We start from the raw sequence: 16,417 nt of genomic DNA, 5'->3' as shown, positions 1-16,417 counted from the left end.
CGAAACCGGCTCCGTCGTCGTCCCGCCGGACGACGGCGACGCCAGCCCGTGCCCGTCCACCGTCGCGCGGGGTTGCTCGGGGGCGGCTGCCTCTCCAACCCCGAGTGCCGAGCCGGAGCCAGACCAACCCATGGGCACCGTGCGGCCTGCGGAGCCCAAGGTTTTCCTGCAGCCGGTGCCGCTGGCGTTCGCAGCACCCAATAATCTGTCGCCCGTGCCCATGGCGTCCGCAAGAGCCAGTCTTTCCGGCCAGAGCAGCAGCGCGCAGCCGGTGCGCGGTGACGCCATGGAGGTCAGTCCGCCCACCGAAGCCGTCGTCCACCAGCAGCCCGTCGCGCCGCCGCCGGCTGCTGCTGCAGCAGCAGGGGAGCAATCCGCACCCGTCGTCCACCACCAGCCGCCACCGGCGGCGGCCGCGGGAGCAGGACGGCAGAACCCGAACGGGTACACGTGCAAGAAGTGCGGCATGTGGTTCGAGAGCCACCAGGGGCTCGGCGGCCACATGGTCGGCCACAAGAACAGGGAGCTCGCCGCCGGGGACGGCGCCGCCCCGGCGGGCCGCGGCAACCCCAGGCCGGAGAGGCCGCACGTGTGCGACCAGTGCGGTGCCGAGTTCCGCACGGGGGTGCAGCTTGGCGGCCACAAGAGGAAGCACTGGAACGGCCCCCCGATCGTGCCCAAGAAGAAGCCGCGCGCCGTCTCCCAGCCCCTGTCACCGCCCGCGGAAGCCGCCGCGGACCTCAAGCGGGCGCTGTCGTCGGTCATACCGGACGAGGCGTCGCCGGCCGTGGAGGCGGCGCGGCCAGCGGCGGAGAGAACCCCCGAGTCTGCAGCCAGGCCGCCTGCGGCGGGCAGAGTACTTCTCTTTGGCATTGATATCGGGCCGGGGGTGCAGACGCCAGAGGCGCACGAAGGCCCGCCTGCGCCGGCGACTGAGAGCTCGGCGTCCACCGGCGGGAAGCAGTAGCTAGCTAGCGTGAAATTTCTAGCAGAAGAAATTCAGAAAAAAAAAACGTATGCTCGTGGAGAGCGGCGGGCCGGCGGATACTCTTTTGCAGACATAAATTGGAAATACAATGTACTGTGTTTCGGGAAAATAATAGCCTTGCGCCAAAATCTTGTAGATCATCCAAATCTTTCTAGAATTTTTATTTTCGGTTAATGGTAAGTTCTATACTTACCTTTTTACTCTTGGATCGATTAATTGTTTTCTCTCCAACGCCAGTGATGCACGGTTTTACAGTTCATGTCATGCTTTGTTTCTTGGTGGTGTTCCGATTATATAAGCACGTGGTGAAGTCTAACCCAACTAAATGAAAGGTCGAGCTTGTATACCGAAGCAATGTAATCCTGTTTGGAAGCCAAGGCTAATTTCTAGTTCCCGTATCGATACAAATAGAAAAATTAAATATAAGCTAATTGCGTGATAATTTGTACATACAGTAATCAATTGCCCTTTAGATCCCATTAGCTTTAATTAGTCCATATTTAGATTATTATCACACCTAACACTTCCTTCACTTTTAGTCCATTCAAACGGGTCGTAACCTTTTTCTTCTTCTTTTTATCAAACGTACGTGTATTAACAATAAAGATACCGTATTAACCATAAAGATACCGTAAACGGGTCGTAACATTGTCAGTTAATAACTTGGTAATAGTATAATCTGGAATCTAAGAAGGTACCACTATGTCCTAGTCTAGGTGTATATTCAGAATTATATTTTTTTATTGGGAATGAGAGAGTAGATAGCTAGTAAAAGTTAATCACTGGTTTATTGGTTTATTGTGTGTTCGTTCGGAGGACTTGTGTAAGAAATTTTTTTTGCCTCGCTACATAATTTATTTTAGCTACTGCCCCACCTGCCGCCTAAGAAATTACTCTACTTACCTTTATCTATTTTTAAATCACGTAATGTTTTCATCTTAATTTTTAGTTTAATCCATCCCACATGTGAATCGGATTAATTCTCCATCCACACGATCACCTAGACCCATACAAACTAACTAACACACACAGGCATATTTGCCTAGTCACATAAAGTTTACCTTAGCGCCTGTTTAGATCACGCCGTAAAGGCAAATTTTTTTTGCAAAAACGGCGTTTTTGTCTTTACGCATCTAAACGGACCGGCACATTTTTTTTTGGCATTTGGACCCTGTAAACGCAAAAATTTTTTGCGACGGAATCTTGCCAATTTGAAGTACTAAATAAAATCTATTTACAAAACTTTTTCACAGATGGGTTGTAAATCGCGAAACGAATCTAATGATGTTAATTAATCCATGATTAAACAATAATTAGCGGATGGTTACTGTAGCATCACTGTTGCAAAATATGGATTACGTAGGCTCATTAGATTCGTCTCGCGATTTACAGTCCATCCATGCAAAAAATTTTGTAAATAGACTTCATTTAGTACTTCAAATTGGCAAGATTCCTTCGAAAATTTTGCGTTTGCGGCTTTTTTGCGTTTACGGGGTGGGAGCCGTAAACGCAAAAACCTGTAAACTTTTACACCCCCATTTTGCGTTTACATCTTTTTGCGTTTACGGTGAACTAAACAGGCCCTTAATTAAACAGTCCCACCACCAAAAGTTTTTGTTTTTTCGCCACAGAATTTTGCAGCCACCAATCATTTTCAAGTAATTCTTGCTGAGCCAGCCCGCGTGACACAGGTAAGTGTGCCCATGGTCGAGTCCAACCCAATAGCAGTCTAGCACTCGAGCAGCGGCTGTCTCGCTGACACGCGTCGTTCCCTTCCCCCATCCAACCCGCATCCGGCGAGCACGACCGCACCATGGCGCCTCCTGCCCGACGAGCCTGAGCACCTCTTCCGCGCGGCCCTCGTCTACAAGCCGTGGCTCCGCGTCCTCTGCGCCCCCGCCTTCCGCCGCCGGTACCGCGCCTTCCACGGAGCACCTCCCCTCCTCGGCCTCCTCCACAGGCGCCAGGTCGTCCAGGGGGACCCCGCCCCGCGCTTCGCCTCCACCACATTGATGCCCGACTTCCCCCACCCGGGCTCCGACGGCCGCCACAGCCGCATCCTCGTCCACATGCTGCAGCACCCGACCATGTACCTCCTCGTCTGGGACCCCGTCACGGGCGACAGGCACGGCCTGCTCGGCCCGGACATCGACTGGCACCATTGTAGGAGATGAAATCTACTTCACGCTTTCACCGAGTACTGTGATTGTCAAGTATGATTAGAGCAAGAATTGCTTGTCTGTGATTGACCCACCACCACCAGATCCAGAAGTGTACTGCTGTTCGCTTGCCCTCATGGAGATGGAGGACAGTTCATTGGGGCTCTCCGGCACTGAGGATTCCAGCCTTCATATCTGGTCAAGGAAGGTGAATACAGAGGGAGCTGCAGAGTGGGTGCAATGCAGGGTCATCGACCTGGAGAAAATCATGCCCATGGCCAAGCATATGTGGTTGGCTTCGCAGAGGGTGTGGATGTCATCTTCGTGAGCACAGATGTTAGCTTATTCACAGTGGAGCTCAAATCTGGGCGCGTGAGGAAGGTTGACGAACCTGGGGACTACTATACCGTCTTACCCTTGGCAGATGTTAGATATATGGCGTATCTGAAGCTCACATCTTGAGCCCAGCTGTGTAAACTGTTGAAAATCGAATATACTGAGGACATTCGTTTTGGAATAGACTGTAGCGGAGAACGTCTGAAATGTGCTTTTGGTTCGCTGCGTTGGGCCGTTCATAATGCCGACCTAAACTTGGATCGTACCAAGATTAGTGTGCTATTTAAATCCCAATGACCAACTAAAACGGTTGTTGACACTTTCAAATATTGAGGTGGAACGGAGCGGCTCCATCCCAGATTAGGCATCTAACAGGAATATATTCCTATCGGGAGCGGCAGCCGCTCTGCTCCACCAATCTGGCACCCAAACATCCGCAAAATTGGCCTACTTCGCTCCCCAGCCAAACCCTTATGTCTTTCCAGATACAAACATCCGATTCGTATCTTAATTTCAGTTTTCAGCAGAAAAATTGGACATTTGGTAATCCTAATGCTGCTGACCGTTACTTTTGATCACAGCTGATCCCGTGTGTGCCGATTGGTTCAACAGCGAAGCACGAAGTGACATTGCCGCAAAACAATTAATCATTCCTGTGAAAAGAAAAAAAGAACAAAGGAAACAGGAAATTCAAGAAAAGCTGCACCGGAAGAAAAGGATGGATTGTGTGCTGGGTGCTCAGATTCTATGGGTGTAAAGGAGTCGATCACGGGGGATCTCCCGTCAGGACGAGGAATGTTTTATAATCACCGCACCAGCACAAAACAATCACCTTCCTTGGTTTCCCCAACTCAGATCCAGCAGGAAAAATCAGGGCGAAATCAACAAAACAAGCACAAATCAGTGAACAGATCCGCTGGACGGAGAGAAGTCATAAAATTTAGAGGCGAGCGTAACCCCTCATCCGACTGCGTATCAACGGATGGGGGCTCTAAAGCGCCACCGGGTTGCGTCTCGGGAGCTTCGCTTCGAGAAAGAGACCGGGATCCGCCGAGGGAGAAGCGGCGGCCGGCCATCGGGACAGCGCTCCCCCAGAACCAAATCAACACCGTAATCACCCACGATTCCACGAAAGAACAAGCAGCAAGAGAGGAGGCGAGAAATTCCAACACGCAAGAACGAAACGAAGCTCGGCAAACCTGGGGCGGAGAACCGGCGCCGATCGGATCGGAGGGTCGGGCAGGAAGAGGAGCGACGAGCGCCGGCGCGATGAGGTCGGGGAACGCGGGGTCATTATATAGGGAGGGAGGGAGGGAGGGCGGGGCGGAAGTGAAAACCCTAGTTTTTTGGCATGGGTTGCGGCCCATGAAGATTTTGGGTGGGCCGAATTGCACGCGCCAGGGCCAGGGCGACCGAACACCACTTGGCTGCATCTATACAGAATTTCAGGTCAGAGACAGAGCAGGAGGAACTCGAATGATGGAAGGTTCTTCAAAAGGACCTAGCTGCTAGGTGCTTTTCTGCAGCCATCTTTTTTCTCTGACGCTATTGGGTGAAGAGAGAAGAACAACAAAAAAAACTGTGATATTGACGCAGCATTACTGGTGGCTCGCTACGCTGCCATGCAAAAGCGAGTAGGAGGGCCATTTCGTCATGTACTCTATGTGTGGTTGTAATGGTGCTGCGTTCTTCCTTCGGGGGTCGGATCGGATCCTCTTCCAGCTCCCGCTCTGCCACGCGTCTACAATTCAGTCCTTCTGTCGTAGCTGGTGACGGCGACGATGCCTCATGAATGGAGGCAGGAGGCTTATGGAGCCAACAAGAGAGAGGTCAAAATGGTGGGTCAACAGTTGTTTGAAGAACTGAAAAAAAAAACAATTTTCTTATGCGAGCAGAGCACCATAGGTAGAGGTAGATGACAGTGACACCCTCAAAACACAGGTAGCACAACGAACGCTGCAGGCGCCGCACTATACAAGACAGGACACGATCATCCATGCTCTGTCCTCTACACAAATCCAAAATCAGAAACTCCTTCGGTGTCTCCGGTCCGGCGTCACGACGTCATCATCCCCGCCGCGCTGCCGCCGGCGAGCTGCGGCGGCGCGACGCCTACCGCGCCCCGCGCCGCGGCCAGGCGGGCGCGAGCCAGCGCGAGCAGCAGGACGGCCTGCCCCTGCGCCTCGCCGAGCCGGCGCCGCAGCGCGCCGGCCTCCGCGCCGAGCCGCGCGTTGTCGAGCCGCACGGCCAGCGCGCGCGCCGCCGCGGCGTCCCGCCTCGCCGCCAGCGCGCGCCCCTGTGCCCGGAGCGCCTCCGCGGCGCGCTCGAGCTCCTCCGCGCGCTGCCGCCTCCGCGCGCGCGACCGCCGCGCCGACTCCCGGTTCGATATCTTCCGCTTCAGCCGCCGGAGCCGCTCCTCCTCCTCCTCCTCCTCCTCGCCGTCGACGCCGCTGCCAGCGTGCGTCGACGCGTCCACCGCCGCCGGCGACGTGCCAGTGCCACCAGCAGCAGCAGCAGCAGCACCGTACTCCACCGTATCAAAATCGAAGCCGCCACCAGCAACAGACGTCGTCGTATCGAAATCGAGATCGAGATCGAGATCGAAGTCAAAACCGAAGCCGACGTCCATGTCCGGCAGCGCGCCGTCGAAATCGACCTGCATGGCCTCGTCCAGGGTCAGCATTGTGTGCGAGGACGCGTAGAAGCTGCCAAGAACTATACGAGCTAGCTAGTGTGCAGGGAGGAGCAAGACGCCGAGCTTCCCAAATTTATAGGCGAGCGAGTCAGGTTACACTGACGCCGCTCTCGAGTCTCGACCCATGATATGATTCTCCTCACCAAACGCAATCGAGACCGCGACCGCGAGACCGACCAATCTGAGTGGAGTGTGTCTTCGCTTTCGTCTAGCGCTCGACACTTGGCGCAGTTCGGTGCGCTGCTCAAAAGCGCCAGTACTCCGCGTGCCTGTTGCCTGATGGAGCCATGGCACCGAGCAGGGGAGCTCGGGCGGGCGCCACGTGGACGAGCCGACCTGCTAAGTTTGGTGAGGAGTACGCTACGCTAGCTGCCGATGCCGACCTGAAGAAGAAGGAGACGGGAAGCGAGGCGAAAGCAGGCGCGCCATCTCCAAAGGATCTTTGATTATTTTGCTCGTCAACTAAGACAGTCCTTGATTATTGTGATGAAAAGAAAAGATCGGAATTATTCAATCGGTTCTTTGGGGATTCGGGCTTTGCCTGTTTCGATCGAGTTGGGGGTATTCAATTGGTTCTTCGGGTGGATCGTCATTTGGGTGCATGTATGAAGGCACTCCGAAGCTAGGTAGCTTCGATCAGCAGCGCAGCTGAACCTAGCGCCGAAAGATATGATCCAAAACATCCAAGTGCACTGGCCAAATTAAAAGAACTCTTCCAACAATAGTAGCAGTAGTTAGTAGTATTTTAGAACTGCATCGCCATCAGAGAGTGGCCACCCCATGATGCAGTATCAAGCCCCACCCTCTGTCTTTGTATATGCATATATATTATGGGTAATTTTGCTCCTGGACACTCTATAATGTCGTTTTTTGCCACGGGACACTACTCAATCTTACCTTTGCTGCCGGACACCTTTTAAGCGTGCATATCTGCCAATGGACACCGCAGTGATTATAATATTCATTTTGAGAAAAATGGAGGGAGAAAAATTTCTAAATACCCAAACTACCCCCCTCTCCCCCCGGCGCTTTCCTCCTCCCGCCACCTCCCCCCCCTCCCCCGCGAAGCAAGCCACCGGCGTGCCCCTCCCCCCCCCCCCCCCGGTGTCACGGCGAGGCAAGCAGGGGCGCCCCCCGCGCTCGGCGACGTGGCCGTCAGCGCCATCACGCCGCATACCTGAAAGAGTGTCTAGGAGCAAAATTACTTAGGCTCGTGGGTAGTCTACCATTGCAAGGCTATTTTGGTCAGATTACTTATTTTCTCTATCCTTCCAACCAGAAAATTGATATTATAATCACTGCGGTGTCCATTGGCGAAGATGCACACTTTAAAGCTGTCCAGCAGTAAAGGCAACATTGAGTAATGTCCTGTGGCAAAAAACGATATTGTAGAGTGTCCAGGAGCAAAATTGCCCATATATTATATATGCTTGTAAATAGCACCAACACACACCAATTTCAGAGTAACATACATGCAGTTCTAATCTTCTAATTCAGAAGAAAATACGCATTGACTTTCACATAAAGAAAAGAAGAAATAAAATACGCATTGTCTTCTAAATAAAACGCGTGCCCAAGCAAGTTTTCGAAGAAAAAAAAAAGAATCCAAGCTTGGGATGATCTTAGTCTACACCATACTAAGAATACAGTAGTTCCTGAACCTTCAGCAATCTAACTTCCGGAATTCTGGAGATCTCGATCGATCTCATATGCTTTTGCAATCTATTAATTTCCTGTTGCAGGCAGGGCCTAGCTGGAGTGTACTACATTCCCTTGGAGGGTGACAGTCCGATCAAAGGCGGATTACAGAGTTTCAGGCAGTGGACACTCGCACATGGAGTGCCCGGTCGCCATAACAGCCTCTCAACGTCGATCATCACCATGGCCATGGGTGTCTCTCATCTCCCGTTAGAACTTGCAGGAAGCCATCTCGCTCACTGTCGAGACGGAGGAGGATGGTAAGAAACAGCAGAGCACCACTTGCAGGAGCAGCATGCATGGAAGGTTCTCCGATGCAAAACCACCTGCTGCCTTTCTGCAGCTGCTGCTTTCCGTTCCTACCTCCCTGAATGACTGAATCTTTCCCTCCGTTGCCATCTTTTTTCCTGACGCCGTCGGGTGGCGAAACGGAGAAAAGGCGCGTGATATCGACACGCGACTGGTGGCTGGGGCGCGCTGCCCCGCGAAAGCCGATCAGGAGGGCCAGTCCATGTACTCTACGTGTGGCGCTGAGCTCCCCTGAGGTTGTCGGCGACCCGTAGGCTGGATCCTCCATGGCTCCGGCTCCATCTTCGTCCTCCTTTCTTCCCCCCAAGCTGCCGCTCCGACACGCGTCTCCGGCTCGGTCTCTTTGCGGTACCCTGGCGACGACGACGGTTCAGGGAGGCTTCCAGATCAGGCGTGGGCTCTGCCTGCAACGAGGCAAAGCATGCTCCGGCGACCGATCACCGGCCGGCCGTCGTCGGCCAGGTCGGCAGTGCAACCTTTTTTTTTCTTTTCCTTTTTTCCTCCCTGGAGAGCAGAGGAGGGAGTTGTTGGACCGTCACGTCCTCCTGCTCCCAATGTCTGGCCCAGACGCGAGCTAGGCCTCAATTAGTATGGGCCCTTAATCACAGTTCGCCGGGCTGGTTAGAATGGGCCTCCATAACCCCTTTCTGAGGCCGCACGAGGCCCAGTTCCTTTGCAGCCGTTATGGCCGGCGGCGCGCCGGCCTCCCGCCTTCCCCCTCCCCCTCCCGCCCAATTCGGAACCTCCCGCCCGCGCGCCGTGAAACCCTAGGCCCCCCAATTCGTTCCGTTCCCCATTCGTCGGAACCGCCACTCTCCTGGCTGTCTCTCGCTCGGACAGTCCCTCTCGCTCGGTCGCTCCCCCTCCACGCGGGAGGGCGGCGACGAGGCAACGGCATATGTGAGGTACGCTCCGCCGCGCTCTCTCCGGCGCCCCCGGCCATTTCTGATTTCTCTCGCCCTCTCTCGGAATCCGTAGAACCGGGGGGCCCATCTCTCTAACCCTAACCCCCGTAATCTCGATGAACAGTATCGCATTGTCCCCACTTTTGGTCGGACCGACGAATCCTGTGTGGATTTGCTGCATTTTGGCGGGCGAAACAGGAACTGGTCTTGGGTGAACCGAAGGTTTTTTTTTTTGAGTGAGGTGAACCGAAGGTTGGGGTTGGGGAGTAGCACAGGTCACAGGTCACAGGTCACAGGTCACGTTTAGGGGAGGTACTGTGCGGGAAAACGCAGGCTTTCCTTTCTACTGATGAGGTCTCTTTGTTCTTGTGTGTTTCCGTTTGTGCGTCCCTCAGTTTCAGTTAACCATTCTGTTTGGCGGGGAAAACATGTAGTCATCTTGTAGTTGCTTCAAACATGGTAGGCACATCTTTTAGTTTTTGTGCTTAATAGTGAAGAGAGTGAGAGCTACAGGACATTGCGGGAATCTATTTGTTTCTTGTGCTAGCATGGGCAAGCAGATTAGATAAGCGCATTTGGAGTGCCCTTGGAACTGGAATGGAGTTGGATTAATGACGAATTTCTAATTGAGGATGAAATGGATCTGCTTTTGTAATTCCCTGCATTGAATTTATTTCCGGGAACCACACTGAGCCTACGACTTACTTGTTCTGGCAGGTCTCTTGCCTACTGTGAGCGATCAAATCCAAGTTTTCCCAGAATCAGTGGCTGCTGAGAATGGGGACGCTTTCCTTGTCCAACGCTAACTCCATCCCTACAAAGAATTGGGGATCTTCCCCTGCCACTGAGCCAACTAAGCAAGAGGAGGAGAGAGCCCATGATTTTGTGGATGCAAGCTTGTCTCTGCCTGTCAAGTTTGACGCCAACAGTGCTGACTCGCTCCCTGTCGTTAAGGAGGAGAAAGCTGATGATTTCGTTGATGCAAGTTCATCTTTACCAATTGACCTGGAAGCCAAGAATGGTGATGCATCCCTCATCACGGAAGTGATGAAAAAGGAAGAAGAGCAGCTTGAGGAGGCCAGACTTCAGGCAGAGGAAGAGGAGGAAGCCAGGAAGAGGGAAGAAGCTGCAGGACTTGCTTTTGATCCTGAGACACGGTATAGCAAGTTAGATGAGCTGCTAACGAAGACGCAACTCTTTTCGGAGTTTCTACTTGAGAATATGGATAAAATCGCTGATGTATGAAAATCTCATTGTGTGTTGACTCTTTGTATGCTCTCATTTGTGTAGCGATTTGCTTCTTTTTTGCTGATGAAGGTGATGTTGTCTGGTTGTTAATCAGGAAAGTGTTGAAACTCAAGCTGAAGAGTCACAGATAGAAGAGAAGAAGAAGGGACGTGGCCGAAAGAGGAAAGTAAAGCCACAATATAATGATGTGAGTGCAGGTTTCGTACAATACTCATCTTTCGTAGTTTGTCAGTATGTGTTGTTCCACTGTCTTTGGGTCATGGGGTCAGTCTGCTTACCTTGATTCCACTAATTTAAGCATCTACTACTGCTGGACTTATGCTTAGGATTGTGCTGTGCTGTTATCATTTTAGTTATAGCGTCGTTCTGTTGTAGACTTGTAGTTAACAAACTCAAAATGTATAGTTGAAAAAGGTTGTTCAAGGATGGGCACTGCATGGATGCAGTTGCATTCCTCAGTAAGGATCACGATATGAGGATAATGCTCTATGGTTTGTTTCAGTTGTTTGGAGTTGGTGGCATCTACTAATCAAATGGATATATGATTACGAAACTTATTCAAATATTTTTGAGGATAATAACGAAGATAATATATAAGGAAAAAAAGATTGACAAATAATTATTATTAATGGATACCTTATGTTAGTCTTTTATTAGTTCTGACAAACAAAAATACATGATTGTTCAGAAGAAGGCTAAGACGGCAGTGGCAGCCATGCTTACAAGATCTCGTGAAGATCGCCTTGCGGAAGATTGTACTCTTTCGGAAGAAGAAAGGTGGGAGAAGGAGCAGGCCAATCTTGTGCCATTATTGACTGGTGGGAAGTTGAAGTCATACCAGATAAAGGGTGTGAAGTGGCTTATATCATTGTGGAAGAATGGGCTAAATGGGATACTGGCTGATCAAATGGGACTTGGGAAAACTATCCAGACAATTGGATTTCTTGCTCATCTGAAAGGGAATGGCATACATGGTCCATACTTGATAATCGCTCCTCTGTCCACTCTCTCAAACTGGGTGAATGAAATCTCAAGGTACCTATCCAAGACATTTGTTCACAATCCACATCATGGATGTTCTAATGTCACAACACTTGATTTCAGGTTTACTCCATCTCTGGCTAGTGTCGTTTATCATGGAGATAAGGTGGCCCGGGCAGAGATAAGAAGAAAATTTATGCCCAAAATTGTTGGCCCTGATTTTCCAATAGTTGTGACTTCATACGAGATGGCCATGTCAGATGCTAAATTTCTTGCTGTACATAAGTGGAAGTATGTTGTTGTGGATGAGGTGATGTAAAGAGCCTAGTCCCTCAATTATTGCCCATTTGTTGATTTTCTCCCCTTTGTGTATTTATGTGTCAGTTCCATGCTTCATTCTCCAGGGGCATCGGTTGAAAAATTCTAAGTGTAAATTATTGAGGGAGATAAAGCGCATCCCAATGGATAATAAGCTCCTTTTGACTGGGACACCCCTGCAGAATAATCTAGCAGAGCTGTGGTCACTATTGAACTTCATTTTGCCTGATATATTCTCATCACATCAGGAATTTGAGTCATGGTATAATTCACCTAGCCTTTCCTTTTTGTACCTTTCAATCTTATATTTATGTACTTTGATTTTAGTGGCAACTTTCAGCACTGAAATGCAAATACAATACACTAGGGGCAATAGTTGTGTTTATCAGTGACCAATTGCCATCTTGATGCATAAATGTATTGTATAGGTCTTAATCATAAGTTAGTAAAACCCTTCCAATTTAGCATTGGGCCAGCTTTTATCTAGGTTTGCTCTGCCCATGCTACATATCCTCTCCATGTCTTGATAATTTGGCATGCCTTTCAAAAGGAATCTGTTAAAATTAATAAAGTCGTTTCCACCACCATGTATTGCATCCATAAGTTATGCAATTGCACAATGATACAACTGCTGCTCTTGAAACAAACACTCTTGTGGCTGTGTATTATGAAGCTGATGCACTATTCATTGCACCAGGTCCTTCCTTGTCCTAGTTAAATGTGAAATTTTCAGGCTGTATGCATGCTCTAGCTGAAATGCAAGTATGTGGAATAGAAAATAAGTACTTTGCTGACTTAAATTGTAGATGGGTATCAGGATGTCATATTTCTTCAATATCTGTCGAAAATTAGCAGGGATTTATATTGTATTGTTTGCTCTTTTATACTCTGTTTACTTTCTAAAATGCTATATAGATTGGGCACCATAACACATGGGTATTTCCTGTTAAATATTCCATGCATTATTTTATTTACCTTGCCTGTGTCGTGCTGACAACTATCTTCTTTCAAGGTTTGATTTTTCTGGGAAAGGGAATGAAGAAAAACAAGAAGAAACTGAAGAGAAGAGAAGGGTTCATGTTGTTTCAAAGCTTCATGCCATTTTGCGTCCATTCCTTCTAAGGCGGATGAAGGAGGATGTAGAACAGATGCTTCCACGAAAGAAAGAGATAATCGTTTATGCCAACATGACTGAACATCAGAAGCAGATCCAGGATCACTTGGTTGAAAAAACATTTGACAACTACTTGCATGAGGAATCAGATATTGGTATGCTGGCATAATAATGTACCTATATCTCTGTAGGCTTGCAGTCCAGTACACCAGTATGTTCCTAAGTAACCAAAATTGACCCATTTTTGTCACACTGTAGTATTGAAGAGACCTGGCATAAAGTCAAAGTTGCATAATCTAGTAATTCAACTGAGGAAGAATTGCAACCATCCTGATCTTTTGGAATCTCCATTTGAATCTACAGGTTTGCCCCATATTGGCCAGTGCCTTTTGTTATCTAATGCCTTTATGTGCTTGTTTCCTGACTTCTTTGTACTGTGGATTTTTCTTTTTGTCTCTTGCAGGATTATATCCACCTGTTGAAAAGATTCTGAAACAATGTGGCAAATTCCAACTTTTTGACAGGTTGCTAAATTTCCTGCTCGCACAAAAGCATAAGGTATATGGTTATATAGTCCTTGTGTCATACATATACATGCTAGCTCAAGTCTGCTATTTTTGTCTTTATCTCAACTGCAGTTCTGTTTGTAGGTTCTAGTATTTTCACAATGGACAAAAGTGTTGGACATCATCGAGTATTACCTAGATTCAAAAGGCCTTGATGTTTGCCGAATTGATGGTAGCGTTAAATTGGAAGAAAGGAGGAGGCAGGTAATGTGGTAGTCTGACAGTATGTTACTTTACAACATCTACATGACAGGAAGTTGAACCCTGCTTGGCTGTATAATTCAGGCTTTTAGGGAATGCACATACTGTTAGTCTGTTACTTTCATAATTGTTTGCATGGACGGCAATTCGGCACTTGATTGGATAACATGTGCTCAGTTACATCTTAATTGCAAGCTGCTGAAGGCATTTTTTAGACTGCAGTTTCTGAATATACAACTTAAAGCTCTCAAAATTGCATTTTTGGGGGATCAGGATATCTTGTAATACGCACTCCGTGTTACTGTTTGCGTTTTTATCAAAGTTGTGCTGGAGAGTTATCATGTCCCACCAGAAAATTGTTTATCTTGTACCTATATCAATTCTTTGCCCCCTGCAACTGTCAAGTCTATTTATGTCATGATTTGGGCACAGTAGTGATGTATGCACTTTGAAGCACATTACTTGGAACGTTTATGGTAAACAATGTTTCTAAAAACTAAAAGCTGCTTTCCAACACTTTTGTACATCTTCAGTGAGGGAAACAATCTTCCTCCATTAAGTACTTGATAATTGTCTTTTACTGCTGTTTCCTCACAAGTTTGTTTGTTTCTATTTTCTATGGCAGATAGCAGAATTCAATGACTTGAATAGCAGTATGAATATCTTCCTCCTGAGCACAAGGGCTGGTGGACTTGGCATCAACCTTACTTCTGCTGATACCTGTATCCTCTATGACAGCGACTGGGTAATTCTTTTTTGATAATCCATTACATAATATCCATATGCTAAAAAGTTTCATTAAAATATGTAGCTGTTCTCCTTGTTATTTGCTGTATATACATTCCGTTACTCGTGATGGTTCGAACGCAATAAACTTTTTGTTTACCCTCCAGAATCCTCAGATGGATTTGCAGGCTATGGATCGATGCCACCGGATTGGCCAAACACGCCCGGTGCATGTATATAGGCTGGCTACTTCACATTCTGTTGAGGTGCAGTTGGATAATCAGTCATCTTCAGACATGTTGCTTGGCTAAATATTTCTTAGTGTATAGGTTTAATCATCTTCTCATGTTTGCAGGGACGGATCATTAAGAGAGCTTTTGGGAAGTTGAAGCTAGAGCATGTGGTGATCGGCAAGGGACAGTTTGAACAAGACAGAGCGAAGCCTAATGCCTTAGATGTAAGAGCTCGATGCATCCCAAGCTGGGCCAAGCATAATATAGAGTAAAAAATCAGTTGTTTCTTAGAGTGCAAACACCAAAAAATAAGAAAAAATTACACGACAATGAATGTTGGTTGACTGGAAAGGTTTTCCTTCACTGACGTGCTTTCGTTCATCGTGGGAATGCAGGAGGCCGAGCTGCTGGCGCTGCTGAGGGACGAGCAGGCCGATGAAGACAAGCTGATACAGACCGACATCAGCGACGAGGACCTCTTGAAGCTGATGAACCGGAGCGACCTCTCCGGCCCACCTGGTGCTGCCGACGCGACGCCTCTGATCCCTCTGAAGGGCCCTGGCTGGGAGGTTGTCGTTCCGACAAAGAGCGGCGGCGGCATGCTCGCCTCGCTCACGAGCTGAGCAGTTGGCAAATAAAGCCGGCACTGCGATTTGGTTCTTGGTGCATCTTTTGCTCGCCTTACGCCGTGGTTATATGCCTGACGATGACTCGATGAGATGTTCCTAGGCCGCACTAATCAGGCGATGTTTTGGATGTCTGGCTGTTTGAACTGGGCGTTTGCGTCTGCAGTAGTAGATTAGGCCGTGTAAATAGCCCTACAAAGCAAATCGGTCAACTAGACATGCCAAAGATTGTTGCGAATACTAAAGAGCACTTAATTCTCGGTAGGGGTGCCAAATAAACCCTACGTATGTAATATATCGCTCCAAGTACAAATTAGTATACACTATCTTAATATCACTGTAAATTTAGTCATTATCGAAATCGATACAACTGCATTGCCACCGCACCGCTGAACCAGCCACGCCAGGGAGGCCGTGACTGCTGGCAACAACTAGGGAGGACGGCAGGGGCAAATCGGTCCGCGCGCGTAGCCGGAGCGGCGGCGCCCCATGGCTCTACGTGTGGCGCGGCGTGCGTGACGCGCCACGCGACGTGCGACCGCATGCGAAACGGCTCGTCGTCTCCTCTCCTCTCCACTCCCGGCCGGCCCGCCCCCCTACAAATACCGGTCCCCCACCCCTCCGTCCGTTCCGCCCACCATTTCTGCCCCGGAACCGACGCGCACGGCTCTCTCGCCTCGGCCCCCCAAGAACGGCAAGCGCGCGGCGGGCAGGCAACACCGCGATCCCCGGCGTCGATTTCAGTTCGCGCGACGTGCGTCGTCCATGGCGAGTGCGAAGGTGATGGTGCTCGCGGTCCTCCTCCTGGCGGCGTCGTCGGCCTCCGTGGCCAGCGCCGGCCGGACCGACCCCGCGGCGGCCGGCGCCTCTTCTCTTGACCAGGTACGCGCGTAACGACGGCGGCGTCGGTGTTCTCGGGTGGTTGTTTCCGGACGACGCATGACGTCTGGTTTCCGGCCGGGCCGCAGGGATCGACGGCTGCGGGGGAGCGCGGGTGCGAGGGGGCGAACGACGAGGACGAGTGCATGATGAGGCGCACGCTGGCGGTGCACACCGACTACATCTACACCCAGGAGCATCACAACTAGTTTCACCCTATCCTAGTAGCAGTGGTCATATACATCGTAGCAGTAACTTTTGTGCATGCATGTCTTCTCTGATCTGTTCGTGTGAATTCAGTGCATGGGGCGTTGGATAAACAGTTTGAACTGTAGGCTTCCATGCCATTGCGATCCGACCTCCTCCAGGTTTTGATTTGTCCGAACTTTCACAATCAGGAATAATCTTCAGAACGCATGAATTTCACATGAATCA

At 49.7% G+C, this 16,417-nt stretch overlaps 3 protein-coding genes and 1 non-coding gene across 7 annotated transcripts; 2 read left to right on the top strand and 2 right to left on the bottom strand.

The window, feature by feature from the left end:
* Positions 1–4,216: 4,216 nt before the first annotated feature.
* Positions 4,217–4,301, bottom strand: LOC112883695. Its single transcript, XR_003226948.1, has one exon. It is a non-coding gene; the product is annotated as a small nucleolar RNA snoR8a (small nucleolar RNA).
* Positions 4,302–5,331: 1,030 nt separating this feature from the next.
* LOC112883107 (bZIP transcription factor 60-like) lies at positions 5,332–6,193 on the bottom strand. The gene has a single exon (XM_025948340.1). It carries the CDS (start codon positions 6,164–6,166, stop codon positions 5,540–5,542), a length of 627 nt encoding a protein of 208 aa, XP_025804125.1. The 5' UTR covers positions 6,167–6,193; the 3' UTR covers positions 5,332–5,539.
* A 2,245-nt stretch (positions 6,194–8,438) lies between these two features.
* LOC112881840 (ATP-dependent DNA helicase DDM1-like) lies at positions 8,439–15,427 on the top strand. Of its 4 annotated transcripts, none has more exons than XM_025946727.1 (14): positions 8,439–8,647; positions 9,808–10,329; positions 10,433–10,525; positions 11,027–11,373; positions 11,443–11,629; positions 11,724–11,899; positions 12,650–12,906; positions 13,010–13,114; positions 13,215–13,309; positions 13,402–13,521; positions 14,144–14,263; positions 14,412–14,510; positions 14,600–14,701; positions 14,873–15,427. In XM_025946727.1, exons 2-14 carry the CDS (start codon positions 9,868–9,870, stop codon positions 15,098–15,100), a joined length of 2,391 nt encoding a protein of 796 aa, XP_025802512.1. In that variant the 5' UTR covers positions 8,439–8,647; positions 9,808–9,867; the 3' UTR covers positions 15,101–15,427. The 4 variants fall into 4 exon arrangements, with proteins under 4 accessions (XP_025802512.1, XP_025802511.1, XP_025802510.1 ...); XM_025946726.1 differs by lacking the exon at positions 8,439–8,647 and adding an exon at positions 8,961–9,090; XM_025946725.1 differs by lacking the exon at positions 8,439–8,647 and adding an exon at positions 8,970–9,074 and having other exon boundaries at positions 9,806–10,329.
* A 319-nt stretch (positions 15,428–15,746) lies between these two features.
* Positions 15,747–16,408, top strand: LOC112879622 (phytosulfokines 4-like). Its single transcript, XM_025943964.1, has 2 exons — positions 15,747–15,985; positions 16,072–16,408. The coding sequence occupies exons 1-2, from the start codon at positions 15,869–15,871 to the stop codon at positions 16,189–16,191; spliced, it is 237 nt and encodes a 78-aa protein (XP_025799749.1). The 5' UTR covers positions 15,747–15,868; the 3' UTR covers positions 16,192–16,408.
* Positions 16,409–16,417: the final 9 nt, after the last annotated feature.

This window comes from Panicum hallii, chromosome 2, assembly GCF_002211085.1.
Source record: "Panicum hallii strain FIL2 chromosome 2, PHallii_v3.1, whole genome shotgun sequence".
NCBI classification, from domain to species: Eukaryota; Viridiplantae; Streptophyta; class Magnoliopsida; order Poales; family Poaceae; genus Panicum; species Panicum hallii.
This window is presented reverse-complemented; position numbering and strand designations above follow the sequence as displayed.